The 20,201-nt window shown below is 33.6% G+C and overlaps 2 protein-coding genes across 3 annotated transcripts; both read right to left on the bottom strand.

The window, feature by feature from the left end:
• Positions 1 to 3,573: 3,573 nt before the first annotated feature.
• On the bottom strand, positions 3,574 to 9,509 carry LOC115987468 (F-box/kelch-repeat protein At3g23880-like). Its single transcript, XM_031111013.1, has 2 exons — positions 8,293 to 9,509; positions 3,574 to 3,759 (listed from the first exon to the last, which is right to left on the bottom strand). Exons 1-2 carry the CDS (start codon positions 9,468 to 9,470, stop codon positions 3,756 to 3,758), a joined length of 1,182 nt encoding a protein of 393 aa, XP_030966873.1. The 5' UTR covers positions 9,471 to 9,509; the 3' UTR covers positions 3,574 to 3,755.
• A 2,024-nt stretch (positions 9,510 to 11,533) lies between these two features.
• Positions 11,534 to 18,748, bottom strand: LOC115987467 (F-box/kelch-repeat protein At3g23880-like). 2 transcript variants are annotated; one of them, XM_031111010.1, is made up of 3 exons: positions 17,583 to 18,748; positions 15,903 to 15,977; positions 11,534 to 11,689 (listed from the first exon to the last, which is right to left on the bottom strand). In XM_031111010.1, the coding sequence occupies exons 1-3, from the start codon at positions 18,738 to 18,740 to the stop codon at positions 11,636 to 11,638; spliced, it is 1,287 nt and encodes a 428-aa protein (XP_030966870.1). In that variant the 5' UTR covers positions 18,741 to 18,748; the 3' UTR covers positions 11,534 to 11,635. The 2 variants fall into 2 exon arrangements, with proteins under 2 accessions (XP_030966870.1, XP_030966871.1); XM_031111011.1 differs by lacking the exon at positions 15,903 to 15,977.
• Between the last annotated feature and the right edge of the window lie 1,453 nt (positions 18,749 to 20,201).

The raw sequence follows: 20,201 nt of genomic DNA, 5'->3' as shown, positions 1-20,201 counted from the left end.
AAATCAACGTAAAAGTAGGAGTTTATTAGAAGCAGTAAGACATTTCAACATAGAAGTAGGAATTTATTATTTTTGTTAATTTCCTATTTTAACTCAATTTTTAAGTTTTAGGTAGGAGTATTTTTTACAGTAAAAAAAACAATAACTAACTTTCTTTTGGCTCAACAATGGAGTTTCTCAAAAAAAAAAAAAAAACAACAATGTGGAGAGCTCCAAACTTTTCGCCTCAAATGGAAATTTTGGTGGGACGGTTCCCATCTCGACGCATGGCTTCGCACTGCCGCTGCTCGTAAAGTCAAAGAACTTGATCTCCACATTTCTACTGATAGGGAAAAGCTGAAATTGCCTCCAAGCTTTCTCTCTTGCAGGACATTAGTGGTTCTGAAATTATCTGGTACTATTGCTATTGATATTGATACTCCTTCATTATCCTTTAATTTCCCGAGCCTAAAGATACTGCTAGTAGCTATTTAGTTGCCGAGTATCATTAATTCACAAGAATCCACTTTCTTGAAACTTCTCTCTGGCTGCCCTGTCCTCGAAGATTTGTCATGTACAATTGAACTCTTTGATCGTGAATATAAAATATGTGTTCCCACGCTCAAACGCTTAAGTATCCATGCAACTGATTTTAGTAACTTTGATTATGAACTCGGATAAACGCCCCAGCTCTTGAGCACTTTGAATTCTATGGTGATCTACGCAACATCAAATTCTACGAAAAACTAAACAACCTAGTTCAGGCGGATGTCTATATTTCTATATTTGATTATGTACCTGAAGAATTTCGCTGGAAATGGGTGTTCAATCTTTTTGCTGCACTGAATAACGTCAAATTCCTCTCATTTTCTCCAAGAAGCCCAGAGGTTAGATCCCCTTCAAAAGTGCTTTTTTTTCCCCCAATAAACCTATGGTCTTTAGTTCAATTTCTTAGGACAATACGAAGTTATAATCTCGCTTTTATGTTATATCAAATTGATGTTGATGTGATTTTAATATCGTATGCAGTGGAACAACTTTGGAAATATATATCCTTCCTCATTCCAGAATTTGGTCAAACTAATATTTGAAGTAAATTTTTAATCAATTTTCCATAGAAAAGCCAAAAAAATTATTGGAGAAGTAATACAAGGTCCAATTTAACCTCCTTGCCCCATTAATGTCAATAATCTTTCCACATCAATAAACAACCAAAGTGAATCAATAGACTGCAGTCTACTTCATATAATTCAGCTAAACAAAACAATACTTATTTTCTGGGCAAACACCACCACTTATGGTCCTTAGAGTTTCTCCCATTTTTCAGTTTCGACCTTGGAGTTTCAATATAGTGAAAATTTTGTAAAATAATCAAATTTGTATTTTCCCAACATTAGAATGGAGAACTATACAACAAATTTAAGTTCAGAAAAGTGGACAATCTTATCCTCTTTCTTTGTTCTATGCCAATACCACAAAGCAATTATAAGCCATCATGGTAGTCACATGGCACTTGTAATCCACCAAGACTACCGGTGTACAATTTCTAAACCATTTAAAACCTTTTTTTTTTTAAATCATACACGCACCCAACATGAAATGTCAGTGTTCAGATTAGAATGTATACCAAATTATATAATTCTAAAAATTTAAGGATTCCATTTGTACTTTAGAAACTCTAGCTAAATAGGAAAAATGAGGCAAAATTTAATGACCAAAAGTGGCTTTTGCTCTTCTTTTTTTTTTTTTTTTTTTTTTTTTTTTTTTTTTTCTTTTTCTTACATTTTTAAAACAAAACCTAAGGTTGTCACTAGGGTCACCTCAGATCAATTCAACTCCCACAATCAATACAACATAACACATTAATCAATAAAAGCCCCTAACAAAACATGACTCTACCTATAGTTACATGGTTACAGCAACTTATGTTTGGCCTAATCCTATACTCTATTAACTTTACATTAATGAAAAACAATATGTCAGGTACACAACACGGTATTAGAAGGCAACGACTGATCACAGCAGAAAAATCTAAGCATACCTAATGAAATGGAAAGTGAAAGAAATTTTCATACTGAATATGGATTGGATGTGACGCTCTAAGCATATAGAAAAAGATAATAACATAAGTCTTCATTTAGATTTACCATTTCATGCTTGCGAATGACTCATCCAGTCATCAACCAAAACCACAAAATCATATTTAACAATTTTGAACACTCTTTAGAGCATCTTCTTCTACCCCAATGGGGATTTTTGCCATCATCAGTCCAATATTATTTGGGGGATATCCCTCCATGTTTAATGTGGACTGTTTGACTAGAAATAGGCATACTTTTGAGGGGACAGAACATACATCATTGTAGTTGAAATTGTTTTTGCTGTGATTGTTGTATGATTTGATGGCTGCGTTGAACAGGCTGTCTTTTTTCTCTCTCAAGGAGTTTGTGGACTAGTGTTATTTTTGTTAGACTCTAAGACTCTCTCTCGTATACTACCTGTGTACATTGGATCTTTTTTTTTTTCCTCTAAATTGATAAAATTTTGCTACATTACCTATAAATATTTTTAAAAAAAATTATGACTACTCTTTAGTCTTTATATCCATTCAAGAAAAAGTTAAATCCAAAAGCCATATATTGAGGTTTGAAACTTAATATTTACTTATAGCAACACAAAAATATCTAGTATATACCAAGAATAAGATAGAACTGAGGAATGTAAATGCTGAAATTTTTAGTTGAATGCTTAAATTGAGCCTTTTTACCTGCACTTCCTCTTCTTGCTCACTTTCCTCTTAGAAACTACATCATTTGGTTTGTCAAGTAAGGTAAGATTCCTCACATAATTATCAGCATAAGAATAACAAGTGCTTTTATAAAACCCCAAATTCTTCTCTTGTTGGCTCTCAGGGTCATATGACGAGAGCATCGAATCATGTGACAAGAGCACTTGAATCGTGGATTTTTTTTTTTTTGGCTTTACCAAATTCTGAGGGCCCATTTGGTAGGGAAGTTTGAGTAGTGTTGTTTGTAATTTTTTTTTAAATACGTGTAGATGAAAAAGTGTGTGAAAAAGTGTGTAATGTTATTTAAAAACTGAAAATAAGTGTTTGAAATACCCTACCAAACGGGCCCTGAGTGTTGGAAATTTGTTCAATTTAAAGTACTTGTTGTGGGCCTTGTGACAGACAATTTAATTTTACTAACAAAAATTACTCTATTTTTTCTATTTTTATATATATATATATATATATATATATAAAATAAAAAAAATAAAAAAGTAGATTGGGATAACTTTATTCACTCGAGTAAGGTTCCACATGATAATTGGCACATGAATCATTCTATAGAAGAGTTGCACCTTGATTTATATGCATATTCATTGAACAAAAATGTTTCAATCATCAATCATGGATAGTCAATTAGGTTGGGTGAAATAGAGTTGGAATTTGAGATTTATTAAGAGGTTTTCATGTTGAGAAATTGGAGCCAGAGTTTTTTTTTAGATTTATTAAAAGGTAGATTGGAGGAATTAATTCGAAAAACATGAACACAAAGTAATCTTGTCTTTTAATAAAATATCTTTGTTTATAAAAAAATTAAAACTAGCCTAGACTTAGAAAGACACTTAACATTTTTGTCTAAAATTTTAAATGATCCTTTCCAAACAAAGAAGGCTTGACAAAGATCCATAGGCCAAAAAACAAATCTGGACAAAAAGAAAAAACAGCTGCCACATTACGTGAATGCATCCTTCAGCCCTATGTATTTTTGTTACCTGCAACACAAATGACAATCACAAAAAAATATTAATCTTCAATTTATAAAATCATTAGCAAAAAAAAAAAATTCTCCTAGTACCAACCATACTCTGAAATCACCTACTAACAACAATCAGATTACCAATACAACAATAATAGACAAGAATTGTGTCATATTACAAACCATATAAAATAAACTATAACGAACCCTTAACCAAGTGCTGTCCAAGGACTGCCAATTCTACCGTACAAAGAATCCAACCAACTAATGAATTCCAATCAATTCCCACTTTTTAAATATTTGTATTTGCAGTCTTTGTTTTGTTTTGTTTTGTTTTGTTTTTTTTTTTTTTTTTTTTTTTTTTTTTTTTTTTTTTTTTTTTTTTTTTTTTTTATTTTTATTGGTTGTGATAATAAAGATAATCAACAAATAAATTCATATAAAACACCAAAATCAAATCAATAAACAGTAAAGGCAAATTTCCTTGTATTATCAATCATACTAGTAAATAATCCTGAAATTCATTTCTTTTCCCTGATTATCCAAGAAACAAACAGCCAAAGTACAATGATAATATATATATATATTTATATATATATATATAAATATTTTTTTATTTATGAATAAAAATGTATTAAAAAAAACAAAAGAAAGATCTAAAGTGGAGTCCAAAACACCAAACCAGCAGCAAACAAACTGCAAACCCCATTTTGAAAACTAAACAGAACTAACTCTCCCAAACTAGCAAATTACACCAAGAAAGGGGTGCATACAAACTCTCCAGCAAATATATTACACTCCACCTAGAGGATTAGTCAAATAACCTACTAGAAGCAAACATCATCTATGCACAAGACCAGAACAGCAAACTAGAACAGAAGCTGCAACACTTTGAAGGCAGGAAGCAGGGGATAAGTGATTCACCAGCCCCACTTTCTATTTGCCTTGTTTTATTTTTTTTAACCACTAGCACATGACTACTAGCTCAGCCATCACCAAACCAGTCAACCATGCTACAAAAAAATTGTCTAACAAGTAATCTTTTACGTTTACTTCTCTCAATTGTTGTGATCCTTTTTTTTTTGCTAGGTAATAAAAGTTTTATTGATAGCAAAAATGCAATGTGTTTACGATTGTAAACACATGGCAAAGAAAGAACACAAACAAATCAAATAGCAGATCTAAGAGAAATAAGAAAATCAGACAAGGAAATACAATGCGTGAGGCCCCAAAACAAAGTCCTAGCTAGCGATGTCTTTAACAGTTCAATAGGTCTCTCAATGTCCTCAAAAGTTTGGGCATTGCGTTCCTTCCATACTAACCACATAAGACATGCCGGTACCATATTCCAAACATTTGAAGAATAATTCCCCAAACAATTCCTCCAAGTGAAAAGAAGAGTCAACTATATACTACATCACCCATTGAACACCAAACATAAGGAAAACCTCACTCCACAAAGCATGAGCAAACTTACAATGGAGTAAAAGGAGATCCACAGTTTCCTCATCACACCGACAAAGACAACACTAATTAACAAGAGGCAATTTCTTCTTAACAAGGTTATCTACGGTAAGAATCTCATCCCTAACAGCAGTCCATAAAAAGAAAGACACCCTTTTAGTTACCTTAATACACCAAATGCTCTGCCAAAGGAAAGAAACAGAAGGGGATTTTAATAAAGAATTATAAAAGGTGCGCATATCAAAAATACCACTACGATTCAACTGCCAAATTAGAACATCATCACTCTCCCCCTTGGTATTCTGGTAGAAACATGCTAAAAAAACAAAGGAGTAAAATCTCCCATTTTCGTAGTCATTGAATGCACGACAGAAAAGTAAGTTTCAACTCCTACCACCCCCATCTGGTGCATAAAAAAACAGATCAGAAATCAAAGCCTTTTGAGCCATAGCACAGACAAATAGTTCCAGATATAACTCTTTCAAAGAAGTAGGACCGCTCCAAGGGTCAAGCCAGAATCGAATGCGACTACCCTCTCCCTCTGCATACACCATATGACTAAAGAAACTATCTGCATCTTTTCTAATTCTCTTCCTCCACAACCCACAGCCATGTGTCCCTCTAACAACTCTAGTGCACCACCTCCACTACCCTCCCCATATATGGTGGCAATGACCTGAAGCCATAAATGGGTAACTTCCTTCCCAAAGCGCCATAGCCACTTCCCAAGCAAAACTTGTTTAAAAAGCCCAATCCTCAGAATCCCCAAACCACTTGCCTCCACCGGCCAAATAACCTTATCCCAAGCAACAAGTGGATATTTAAAAACTACATCAGATCTCCCCCAAAGGAAATTCCTCTTAATCCTCTCTAATTTGTCCACTACATGTTGTGAAATGGTAAACAAAGAAAGATAATAAACGAACTGTCACTAACCTATTCTAAGAGACAAAAGAAAATCCATAAGTGTAGAACAATCAGAGAGATCCCAACACCGAGACCAACCAAAAAGGGTCCGATGACATAAATCTAACAACTGAGCCAAAGATTTTCCTGTATCCTCAAAAGAACGCTGATTCCATTTAGTCCAAATAGTCCACATTAACTGAGGTTGTAACAGAATTGGGGTATTTGCACATTTATGAAACATAAAAGAAGAAATTCCAATTCCTCTAGAAGTTGAAAGAAAGAGTCCAACAGCGTTGGTTCTTTTTTGAGGTTGTGATTACCTTCTTTTATTAAGTCCAACTGCCTAAAGAAACCTAAGCTGTGATTGCTTACACTTACATCATTTTCCTTCTAATTTCTATATAATATACCATAAACGTAGATATAATTTTCTCCCTATAGCAAACCAGGCCATTTAATAATTAAATAATACTATACTATATTTGTTTGATTAGTAAAATAAAACTTCTATAGAAAAAAAGGTCCCAATTAAAATCCTATTCTATACCCATAATTCAATTCCAAAGTCCTCTCTGCAAAACCCTAATCAATTTTCCATAGAAAAGCCAAAACAATTACTGGAGAAGTAATACAAGGTCCAATTTACCCTCCTTGCCCCATTAATGTCAATAATCTTTCCACATCAACTAACAACCAAAGTGAATCAATAGACTGCAGTCTACTTCATATAATTCAGCTAAACAAAACAATACTTATTTTTTGGGCAAACACCACTTATGGTCCTTAGAGTTTCTCCCATTTTTCAGTTTCGACCTTAGAGTTTCAACATAGTTAAAAATTTGTAAAATAATCCAATTTGTATTTTCCCAACAGCAGAATAGAGAACTATACAACAAATTCAAGTTCAAAAAAGTGGACAATCTTATCCTCTTTTTTTGTTACATGTCAATACCACAAAGCAATTATAAGCCATCTTGGTAGTCACATGGCACTTGTAATCCACCTAGATTACCGGTGTACAATTTCTAAACCATTTAGAACCTTTTTTTTTTTTTAATCATAAACGTGCCCAATCACATGAAATGTCAGTGTCCAAATTAGCATGTAGACCAAATTATATCATTCTAGAAATTTAAGGATTCCATTACTACTTTAGAAACCCTAGCTCAATAGGAAAAATGAGGCAAAATTTAATGACCAAAAGTGGCTTTTGCTCTTTTTTTTTTTTTAAAACAAACTCTAAGGTTGTCACTAGGGTCACGTCAGATCGATGCAATTCCCATACTCAATACAACATAACACATTTAATCAATAAAAACCCCAAACAAAACACAGCTCTACCTACAGGTACATGGTTACAGCAACTTATGTTTGGTCTAATGCTATACTCTATTGACTTTACATTGATGCAAAACTATATGTCAGTCACACAACACAGTATCAGAAGGCAACGGCTGATCACAGCAGAAAAATCTAAGCATGTCTAACGAAATGGAAAGTGAAAAAAATTTTCATATAGAATACAGATTGGATGTGACACTTTCAGCATATAGAAAAAGATAATAACATAAGTGTTCATTTACATTTACCATTTCGTGCTTGCGAATGACTCATCCTGTCATCAGCCAAAACCACAAAATCATATTTAACAATTTTGAACACTCTTTAGAGCATCTTCTTCAACTACAATGGGGATTTTGGCCATCATCAGTCCAATATTATTTGGGGGGATATCCCTCCATGTTTAATGTGGACTATTTGGCAAGAAATAGGCATACTTTTGGGGGGACAGAACATACATCATTGTAGTTGAAACTGCTTTTGCTGTGATTGTTGTATGATTGGATGGCTGCCTTGAACAGGCTGTCTTTTTCCTCTTTCAAGGAGTTTGCGGACTTGTGTTATTTTTGTACATTATGTCTTTTTTTTCTTTTTTTCTTTTTTCTTTAAATGGATAAAATTTTGCTACATTACCTATAAAAAAATTTAAAAAATTATGACTACTCTTTTTATCCATTCAAGAAAAAATTAAATCCAAAAGCCATATATTGAGGTTTGAAACTTAATATTTACTTATAGCAATGCAAAAATATCTAGTATATACCAAGAATAAGATAGAACTGAGGAATGTAAATGCTAAAATTTTGAGTTGAATACTTGAATCGAGCCTTTTTACCTGCACTTCCTCTTCTTGCTCACTTTCCTCTTGGAAACTGCATCATTTGGTTTGTCAAGTAAGACAAGATTCTCCACATAATTATCAACATAAGAATAAGAATGCCATCTGCTTCTATAAAATCCCAAATTGTTCACTTGTTGGCTCTCAGGGTCATATGAAATGAGCATCGAACCATCTAGTTGTATTTTCTGCACTAATATATGATCATTCTTCCAGAAACCTAACACTTTCCAATATTGCATATCGAGGTCAATAGTGAACTGTTTAGTCCAAGAATCCACAACACCATACTCTTTCATAACCCAAACAGAACAACACTTGACACTGCCCATATAATACTCGCCCATATGCTGATGCTCATAACATATTAGAGAAAGCAATCCTTTGAATACTGAGGTAACAATATGAGCAGTCAATTTGAATTTACCATTTGGCAAGGATATCACGCGGAAAACCTCATCACCTAAATCAAATGACAAAACTACTGAACTCTGGGCTTCGCCCCAATCATTCGCCGGAAAATAAACAGCTCCATTTAAAGAAGCTGCTTGATGGGGCCAATTACTAATAGTAATCTTAGGCGGATATGAGTCGCCACCACTAGTTATTCTCCAAGATCCCTCTCTTACAGAGTAAACCTCAACCAGAGGTGGTTTGGCACCTTCGGACCTAATTTTTACTAATTGATATGCAATTCTCACCACCTTATAATCATTGTCCCTTGAATCAAACCCCAACGCTAAGTAACAAGGAAAGAGGCCAGTAACGGAAGTCTTGGGAAGGATAATAAATTTTCTAATACAAGGATTCCAAAGAATAAAGCGGTTTTCTTCATAAAGGCAAAACAATCCATTCACGGAACCGACTAATTGAAAACAATCGCATCTACTCCTTAGTGGGAACTCAAGATCTTGAATTTGTTCAGATAAGGAGTCATTATTGTCATTGTCTTCGTGTATTAATTTGTAGCGCTCTACATGGGGTTTGACATCCAAATACCTAACAATTAATTTGTTGGAATTGGAGTGTGATCGAGTGAGACTGGAATTGATGAAGGCAGGACTTGTAATTAGAGAGTTGCATGATTTGGAAACGCACCTGAATTGAATTAGGGATTTCAAGGGTAGTCTATGCAGGATCTCCAGCAACACTTCGAATGGCAGATACTCAAACATTCCTTTTCTTTCTTTCTTTCTTTTTTTCGGCTTTACCAATTTCAGACTAGGGAAAATTTTATATTTGAAGCACATGTTGTAGTCCTTGTGATTGTGGGCCTGTGGCAGACAATTAACTTTTACAAACAAACTTTTTTTTTTCCCTTAGAAAAATTGAAATTGTATGTGGCTCGTAGGGATTTTTTTTCTTCAAAATAACATTAATTTTCAAACAATTTTGTTAGTTAGTACGTTTTCAAAACAATTTAGGAAACTAACATTCCGAGTGTAACATACTCGATTTTGGGAGTGCTAAATCGAGTTTGCAGAACTCAATTTCATTTAAATTGAAATCGAGTTTGTAAGGCTCGATTTCTCATCCATGAAGAACAGAAACTCAACACATGAAGAAACCCAAAACCCATGAGGAAAACCCAAACCAACGAAGACACCCATGAAGAACAAAAAACCCAAACCACAAAGACAGAAAAAACAAACCCTCAACAGCGAAGGCAGCAACGATTGAACCCAGGCGGTAAAGGCAGGCAACGGCAACGGGGTATGATGTTTCTCTCTGGATCTTTGGGTGGGTTTCTTGATGTTTCTCTCTCTGGGTTTTTGGGTTTCATTGGGTTTGTTGAGTGATCTGAGGGAGAGACGGAGTGAAGAAGGAAAGATTGTGAAATCGAGTTCAATGGACTAGGTTTTTGCACTCCAAAATCGAGTCTATTGCACTCGAAATGTTAGTTCCCTAAATAGTTTAAAAAGTATGCTAATTAACAAAATAGTTAAGAGTTTTAGTGTTATTTTCCAAAAAAAAAAAAAAAAAAACACCTTGTAGGTAGGCACTACAAGTTCTTTAGTAAATAATAATATCCTTATTTTTCTTTTCTTTTCTTTTTCAATTTCAATAAAAATCAAAATTTTATATCATCAAAAAATAAATAAATAAAATCTTATCAAATTACTTGAAATTTAGAAGGCCTTTTGTCAAAAACAAACTTGAGGCAAAATTCATTTTAGTGAATATGAGATTTGATCAGAGATGCAAAATTTAATGGCCACGTAACTTAACTAGTAAAATGAACAAAATATTAATATTAAAAATGATTTCAAACATTAGGGCTAATGTCCAAAATTGTAAACTTTAGACATCAATGGAGAGGTTAAATTTCAAAATCAATTAGAGGAATGCATGGGTGTAACCAATGGAGGAGGATTAAGGAAGGTTGGGATAACTTTATTAACTTAGGTAAGGTTTTTGCATGATAATTGGCACATGACTCATTCTCTAGATGAGTTAAACCCTACTTTATATGCCTATTCAATGAATAAGGATGTTTCAATTAATTCAATCATGGATGGTCCATTAGATGGGGTGCAATGGAGTTGGAATGTGAAATTTATTAAAGGTTTTCATGCTTAGAAATTGGTGTCAATGAATTTTCTTTCAAATCTTCTGTACTCAAATATCCCAAAGAGGTTAGTGACCAATTGGATGAAATGAAAATTCAAGGGGAGTGGTCATTTTGATGTTCGTTTTTAGTATGATATCATTTGGGGTAAAATAGAAGAGTCTTTAGTGTGTTAAACCCCGAAGAAGTGCTCATTTTTCATTTGGAAAGTAGTATGGGAGGTGTTGTATGCATGCACCTATATAAATGGTGAAACTATAGACCAATTGTTGATCCATTTAATATGTTTTATAGAAGGTAGTATTTAGGGCCTTTTGAGATCCAATGGCTATTACTAGGGAAGGTAGATTGGAGGAATTAGTTTGAAAACATCCCTCAAATATTTGGAATTTTGACTCGTTAAGTTCCAATATATATATATATATATATATATCTTATGTTAAGTTGGAATCATTGATGATTTGAACTAAGTTTCATTGGTCTCATGTGTGGGGTCCTAATAGTTGCATTCCATTTAGATTTTATAGAATCGCTTCATTCATGTGCAATTCTTTTGGATTCTTTGTTTATCATCTTGAACACGAAGTAATCTTGTCTTCTAATAAAATATCTTAGTTTATTAAAAAAAATTTAAAATTATTCTAAATAGAAAGTGTACTTTACATTTTTGTCTAAAATTTAAAATGATCCTTCCCAAACAAAGAAGGCTTGACAAAGAGCCATAGGCCCAAAAAAAAAAAAAGAGAAAAAATTCTAGGCAAAAAGAAAAAACTACTGCCACATTACACAACTGCATCCTTCAATCCTTCTACGAATTGTTGTTATCTGCAACATGACAATCAAAAAAAATATTAATCTTCAATTTATAAAATCATTAGCTAAAACTAGCCTCATCACATGCACTTCACGCATATGATGAGGCTTTTTTTTTTTTTTTTTTTTTTTTGTTAATTCATAATTTTTCATTCGTTCTAATTTGTGGTTTATACATTTTGTCATTAATATTATGCATAATACAACCAGAAGTGTCATGAGTCTTATTGGTCCTATTTTATAGCAAAAAAAAAAAAACTATGTATTTATTTTATATATAATTTTTATTTTGAAATCTAATTTATAAGTGGATAAAACAATTTGAAAATTAACAGGAGAGTGACTCTATTTTTTAGGTAATATTTTAGTGGGAATTAGAATTGTATTTTGACTCGATTATCTTTTAATTTTGTTTCTACTTAAACATAGGAGTGTATGGGCATTTTTGAACAAAAAAAAAAAAAAAATTGAAGAATCCAAATAGGGGAAGCTCCTTAAATAATAGTATGGATAAATTTTCTCCTATTAGCAACCATACTCTAAAATCACCTACTAATACAATAATAATAGACACAAGAATTGTGTCACATTACAAACCATATAAACTAAACTACAATGAACAATTAACCAAGTGCTGTCCAAGGACTGTCAATTCCGCGGTACAAAGAATCCAACCAACTATGAATTCCAATATTTGTATTTACAGTCTTTGTTTTTTTTATTAGGTAGTAATAATAAAGATAATCAACAAATAAAGATATATAAAGCACCAAAACCAAATCAATAATCAATAAACAGTAAAGGCAAATTTCCTTGAATTATCAACCATACTAGAAAATAATCCTGAAATTCATTTCTTTCCCCTGATTATCCATGAAACAAACATAGCCAAAGTACAGTGATTATCTATAAATTTATATATATATATATATATATATTAAAAAAACAAAAGAAAGATCTACAGTGAAGTCCAAAACACCAAACCAGCAGCAAACGAACTGCAAACCCCATTTTGAAAACTAAACAGAACCACCTCCACCAAACTAATAAATTACACCAAGAAAGGGGTGCATACAAACTCTCCAGCAAATATATTACACTCCACCTAGAGGATTAGTCAAATAACCTACTAGCAGCAAACATCATCTAGCTAGCACAGAAGCTGCACAATTTGAAAGCAGTAAGCAGGGGATACGTGATTCACCAGCCCCACTTTCTATTTTCAAATTATTCTTGTTTTTTTTTAGCACAAGCACACGACAGCTAGCTCAACCATCACCAAACCAGTCACAACCATGCTACAAAAAAATTGTCTAACACCTAATCTTTGACATATACTTACTGTCAATTGCAGTGATCCTTTTAGGCACAAAGGCCCCTATTCTCCATTTTATTTCCAAAAAAAAATTCTTTTAACCATTTGTTCTTCAGTAAACATAATTTTTAAAAATTTACAAATGTTCCTCGGCCTCCAGATATGATATACAGCAGCTGCTACGGCCATTTTCCCCACTCTTGATTGTATACTTCTACAGGTTAAATTTTCCCCCCAATCAATTACTGCTCCACAGTGATTAGGCACCTGCTGCCATAAACATTCCCACACTACTTGCTGCCACATCCTGCTTGAAAAGGAACATTCAAAGAAAATATGATCCCTGGATTCACACTTGTTTCTGCAGAATCCACACAACAAATTTCCTTGCCAGCCCCACTTAACTAATCTATCAAATGTGGAAAGCCTATCCTGAATAGCCAACCAAAAAATAAATGCATGTTTTGGCATGATGGCAGCATCCCAAACCACTTTATCCCAATCAACTTCATTGCTTCTATTTCTAAGGGCTTCCTAAGAAGATTTACAAGAAAATATACAATTTTTAGTTAGAGTCCATACTAAAGTGTCTTCTCCATGAATAGGAACCAACATTGCTGCTGTAAAAGACTTTGATCCATAGATCGAGGAGGCCTCCACTGCCAATGGCCATTAACAATAATACTAGACACCCTAGCTGAAGGATAGCTGCCTGCTGCAAATATGGCTTTAGTATCAAATTTTTGACTTAGGACCCCTTGAGGATGCCAATTATCATGCCAGAGACCCTACTCCCATCTCCAATTTTCCATTTAAAAAACCTCTCACAGATTCCCTAAGCTTTAGAATCTATCTACATCCCCAAGAATAGTTCTGGGGGGGTTTTACCTCCCAAAAACTTTGCCCTTTCAAAAGGTATTTGTGTATCCATGCCACCCACAAGGAGCCAGCTTGCACAAGCAACATCCAAATGTGCTTCATTATTGCAGCCCTATTCCACTCCCTCCCTAACCCTTTTCAGCCCCAAGTCACCCTCCTTTGTTGGCAAACAAACTTGAGTCCAAGCTACTTTAGCTATATGAACAACCTGATCAGATTGAAAAGCTTCTCAATGTCCTTAATGAGCTTAGCTGGAAAAATGAAATAGCTTGTCCAATAAACTTGAATCCCAAACAAAACATATTGAATAAGTTGGACTATACCAGCAAAAGATAGGTTTTTAGCTGCCCAAGAATTTATTCTAGCAGCTATCTTCTCCAAAACCAACTTTTGATCCATATAAGACAGTTCCCTGGTATGAGAGGTAATCCAAGATATTTGACAGGAAGAATCCCTTCCTTAAAAGGTAAGACATGAAGAATCTGTTGTTTTGTTTCACTAATTTTGGTATAGCAGAGAACAAAATTTCACTCTTCAAAGCTAGGAACTCAAGGACAGATGAACAAATAGAAAAACCCCAACACCTTGACCAATCAAAAAGAGTGTGATGAAACACATTTTAATTTGAAGATAAAGAGTCTATGTCATACATTTAGCCATGGATAGTCGATTAAATGGGGTGCGATGGGGTTGGAATGTGAGATTTACTAAAAGGTTTTCATGTTTAGAAATTGGAGTCAATTAATTTTTTTTTAGATCTTATCTACTCAAATATCCCCAAGAGGTTAGCAACCGATAGGATGAGATGAAAATTTAAGGGGATTGATAATTTTGATGTTTTTTCTTAGTATGAGGTTATTTGGGGTAAAGTAGAAGAGTCTTTAGTGCTTTAATGCCCAAAGGAGGGCCTCATTTTTCATTTAGAAAGTATGTAAGGTGATGTATGCACCTATATAAATGGTGAGACCGTGAACCATTTGCTGATCCATTTCATATGTTTTATAAAGGGTAGTCTTTAGAGCCTTTTGGGATCTGATGGCTGTTACAAAGGAATGTAAATTCGAGGAATTAGTTTGAAAAACACCCCTTATTCCTGCAGCACATATTGTTTCTCTTATGGAACTCACATAATGAGAGAGACTGCATCACATCAGTTCTAACTATCCTGGGGTAGAAGGGGTACCATGAAATGAAAGAGATAAAATCATTACACCTATCCAAGAAAACCATGAGAGGGTCATGCCAGGCTTTCGAGGTAGGGTTGTTATTTTGTTGGAGTCACTGGCATAGAAAGCATAGTTCAGATATTTGGAATTTGATTCTAAGCTGTTTAATGTGGACTGTATGGACGGAACGAAATTGTTGCTCCTTTGAGGATACTGAGAAGACGTTGGTTGAGTTAAAAGACTTGTGCCACCATAGTCTTTTTGATTGGTCATGGTGCTGGGGTTTTATGGATTGTTCCTCTTTTATAGAGTTTATTTTTTCTCATAGAATAGCCTCTTGATTTCTTTTCTCTTTGCTTTCTGTTTTTGCTTTTCTATGTTCATCATCATTAACACCATGTATTTTCCTTCTTTTTTTTTTTTTTTTCCTTAATAATATTATTCCTTATTATTACCTATCAAAAAAAAAAAAAAATGGAAACATAACAACAGTTGTCTAACATAGCTCAAGGAAAAAGAAAAATATAATCTATAAGATATGCATTATGTCTCCATCATATCAGTTCTCTAACATGGTTCAAGGAAACAAAAAAAAATATAATCTATAAGATACATACTACATCTCAATCATATCAATAGATTTTTATTTTTTATAAGTAAAAAAAAAAAATGTATACTTGTGTTTGACTAGTTTTCGTGTTAGCTGTCCTACCCTTAGTAGCACCTACGGGTTTTGATGTACTCACACAATTATAGGGGCAATCTATCAAGCATGTTAAGCATGAACAAAGAAGTAGGGACTCTGGCCATGGCCAGCAAATTAAACACATTCAAAGAATCAGAAAATTAAGAGAGAGAGGACTTCCTTTTGCCAAAGAGCTGAGTTTGCTGAGAAAACAATAACCCGGCACCAGCGATGGCAGATGTGGCATCCAACTGACTGCTTGGAAAAAAAAAAAATCAGTCTAGGAGTGAGTAAGGCTAAGGAGAATTGGGTTTTTTTACCCTCCTTGCCCCCATTAATGTCAAAATCTTTCAACATCAACAAACAACCAAAGTGAATCAATAGACTGCAGTCTACTTCATATAATTCAGCTAAGCAAAACAATACTTATTTTTTGAGCAAACACCACTTATGGTCCTTAGAGTTTCTCCCATTTCAGTTTTGACCCTAGAGTTTCAAAATAGTTAAAAATTCGTAAAATAATCCAAATTGTATTTTCCCAACAGCAGAATAGAGAACTATACAACAAATTCAAGTTCAGAAAAGTGGACAATCTTATCCTCTTTTTTTGTTCCATGTCAATACCACGAAGCAATTATAAGCCATCTTGGTAGTCACTTGGCACTTGTAATCCACTTATAGATTACTGGTGTATAATTTCTAAACCATTTAGAACCTTTTTTTTTAATATCATAAACATGCCCAATCACATGAAATGTCAGTGTCCAAATTAGCATGTAGACCAAATTATATCATTCTAAAAATTCAAGGATTCTATCACTACTTTAGAAACCCTAGCTAAATAGGAAAAATGAGGCAAAATTTAATGACCAAAAGTGGCTTTTGTTCATTATTTTTTTTTTACATTTTTAAAACAAGCCCTAAGGTTGTCACTAGGTTCACATCAGATCGATGCAACTCCCAAACTCAATACAACATAACACATTTAATAAAAAAAAAACCCATAACAAAACACGACTCTACCTACAGTTACATGGTTAAAGCAACTTATGTTTGGCCTAATGCTATACTCTATTGACCTTACACTGATGCAAAATAATATGTCAGTTACACGACACAGTATCAGAAGGCAACGAAATGGAAAATGAAACAAATTTTCATACAGAATATGGATTGGATGTGACACTTTCAGCATATAGAAAAGATAATAACATAAGTCTTCATTTACATTTACCATTTCGTGCTTGCAAATGACTCATCCCATCATCAGCCAAAACTACAAAATCATATTTAACAATTTTGAACACTCTTTAGAGCATGTTCTTTAACTACAATGGGGATTTTGGCCATCATCAGTCCAATAATATTTGGGGGGATATCCCTCCATGTTTAATGTGGACTATTTGGCAAGAAATAGGCAGACTTTTGAGGGGACAGAATGTACATCATTGTAGTTGGAACTGGTTTTGCTCTAATTGTTGTATGATTGGATGGCTGCGTTGAACATGCTGTCTTTTTTCTCTCTCAAGGTGTTGGTGGACTTGTGTTATTTTTGTTAGACTCTAAGACTCTCTCTCTCGTATACTACCTGTGTACATTGGGTTTTTTTTTTTTTTTTTTCTCTAAATTGATAAAATTTTGCTACATTACCTATAAAAAAATTTAAAAAAATTATGACTACTCTTTAATCTTTATATCCATTCAAGAACAAATTAAATCCAAAAGCCATATATTGAGGTTTGAAGCTTAATATTTAAGTATAGCAACACAAAAATATCTAGTATATACCAAGAATAAGATAGAACTGAGGAATGTAAATGCTGAAATTTTGAGTTGAATACTTGAATCGAGCCTTTTTACCTGCACTTCCTCTTCTTGCTCACTTTCCTCCTTGGGAACTACCTCATTTGGTTTGTCAAGTAAGACAAGGTTCTCCACATAATTATCAGCATAAGAACAACCTGTGCTTTTACAAAACCCCAAATTCTTCACTTGTTGGCTCTCAGGGTCATATGAAAAGAGCATCAAACCACCTGATTGCATTTTCTGCACTAATACATGATCATTCTTCCAGAAACGTAAAACTTTCCAATATTGCATATTGAGGTCAATAGTGAACTGTTTAGTCCAAGAATCCACAATGCCGTACTCTTTCATCACCCAAATAGAATAAATATAATGCCAACTCTCATAACATATTAGAGAAAGCAATCCTTTGAATTCTGAGGTAAAAATACGATCATCTGATCCAAATTTACCATATGGCAAGGATATCAAGCGGAAAACCTCATCACCCAAATCAAATGACAAAACTATAAAACTCTGGGCATTACCCCAATCATTGGCCACAAAATAAACAGCTCCATTTAAAGAAGCTGCTTGCTGGGGCCGAATACTCATAGTAATCTTAGGCGGGTATGAGTCACCACCACTAGTTACTCTCCAAGATCCCTCGTTAACAGAGTAAACCTCAACCAGAGGTGGTTTGGCACCTTCGTACCTAGTATCACTTTTATAGGCAATTCTCACCACCTTATAATCATTGGTCCTCGAATCAAACCCAAACGCTAGATAACAAAAAAATTCTGCAGTAACAGAAGGGTTGGGAAGGGTAATAAATTTTCTAATACAAGGATTCCAAAGAATAAAGCGGTTTCCTTCATAGAGACAAAACAATCCATTCGCGGAACCGACTAATTGAAAATAGCTAAGACGACTACTCCTTAGTGGTAACTTAAGGTCTTGAATTTCTTCAGATGAGGAGACATTATTGTCATTGTCTTCGTGAATTAATTTGTAGCGCTCTACACGGAGTGCAACATCCAAATACCTAACAATTAATTTGTTGGAATCGGAGTGTGATCGAGTTCGAGTGAGATTGGAATTGATGAAGGCAGGACTTATGATTAGAGAGTTCCATGATTTTGAAACGCACCTCAATCGGATTAGGGATTTCACGGGTAGCCTATGCAGGATCTCCAGCAACACATCGTATGGCAGATACTCCAAGTCCATCATTCCGGATTTTTTTTTTTTCGGCTTTACCGGATTCGGAGTGTTGGGAATTTTTGTCAATTTCAAGCAATTGTTGTGGGCCTTGTGACAGACTATTAAATTTTACTAACAAAAATTACTTTCTTCTATTTTGTATATATAAAAATATATTAAAAAAAAAAGTAGAGCAGGATAGTTTTATTCACTCAAGGAAGGTTTTCACATGATAATTGGCACATGAATCTATAGAAGAATTGTACCTTGATTTATATGCATATTCAATGAACAAAAATGTTTCAATCATGGATAGTCAATTAGATGGAGTGAAGTGAAGTGAAGTTAATGTGAGATTTATTAAAAGGTTTCCATGTTTAGAAATTAGAGTCAATGAAAATTTTTTTAGATCTTCTCTACTCAAATAAGAGGATAGCAACTGATAGGATGAGATAGATGAGATAGAGTAAATAAGAGGATAGCAACTGATAGGATGAGATAGATGAGATAGAGTGTAGTCTTTAGAGCCTTTTGGGATCTAATGGCTATTACCAGGGAAGGTAGATTAGAAGAATTAATTTGAAAAGCACCCCTTAAATATTTGAAATTATGTCTCGGTATGTCTTATGTGGCTATCATTAGAAACAATTATATGTTTTACCATACATAAAAAAAAATATTTTCTAATCTTAAGTTGGAATCATTGATGATTTGAACTAATTTTAATTGGTCTCCTGTGTGGCGCCTTACTAGTTGCATTCTCATTTTGATTTTATAGAATCGCTTCATTCATGTTGGGTTGGGTCATCATGAAAAAGGAGTAATCTTGTCTTTTAATAAAATATCTTTGTTTATAAAATATATATATATATATATATATATATAATTAAAATAAAAACTATTCTAGACTTAGAAAGGCACTTTACATTTTTGTCTAAAATTTTAAATGATCCTTTCCAAACAAAGAAGGCTTGACAAAGATCCATAGGCCAAAAAACAAATCTGGACAAAAAGAAAAAACAGCTGCCACATTACGCGAATGCATCCTTCAGTCCTCCTATGTATTGTTGTTATCTGCAACACAAATGACAATCATAAAAAATATTAATCTTCAATTTATAAAATCCTTAGCAAAAAAAATTTCTATTACCAACCATACTCTAAAATCACCTACTAACAACAATCACATTACCAAGACAACAATGATAGACAAGAATTGTCACATCACAAAACATATCTCATAAACAATTCAAAACCATAGCTGCATTGCCAATATTGTAATAAACTAAACTATAACGACTATTAACCAAGTGCTATCCAAGGATTGTCAATTCTACGGTACAAAGAATCCAACCAACTAATGAATTCCCCTTTTTAAATATTTGTATTTGCAGTCTTTGTTTTTTAATTTTTTATTTGGTAGTAATAGTAAAGATAATCAATACAAATAAAGACATATAAATCATCAAAATCATAATCAACAAGCAGTAT

The sequence above is a fragment of the Quercus lobata genome, chromosome 4 (genome assembly GCF_001633185.2).
Source record: "Quercus lobata isolate SW786 chromosome 4, ValleyOak3.0 Primary Assembly, whole genome shotgun sequence".
NCBI lineage: Eukaryota > Viridiplantae > Streptophyta > Magnoliopsida > Fagales > Fagaceae > Quercus > Quercus lobata.
Note: the sequence above shows the minus strand (reverse complement) of the source record. Positions and strands in the feature narration are given on the sequence as shown.

Excerpts from the sequence above, each read along its gene's own strand:
- LOC115987468 (XM_031111013.1), bottom strand. The coding sequence starts at position 9,470 with ATGTTTGAGTATCTGCCATTCGAAGTGTTGCTGGAGATCCTGCATAGA.
- LOC115987467 (XM_031111010.1), bottom strand. The coding sequence starts at position 18,740 with ATGATGGACTTGGAGTATCTGCCATACGATGTGTTGCTGGAGATCCTG. Across the intron at positions 15,978-17,582 it reads AGCAAGAAGAGGAAGTGCAG|TCAGTTGGATGCCACATCTG; the intron begins GTAAAAAGGCTC and ends TTTTCCAAGCAG. Across the intron at positions 11,690-15,902 it reads ACTCAGCTCTTTGGCAAAAG|ATAACAACAATTCGTAGAAG; the intron begins GAAGTCCTCTCT and ends GTCATGTTGCAG.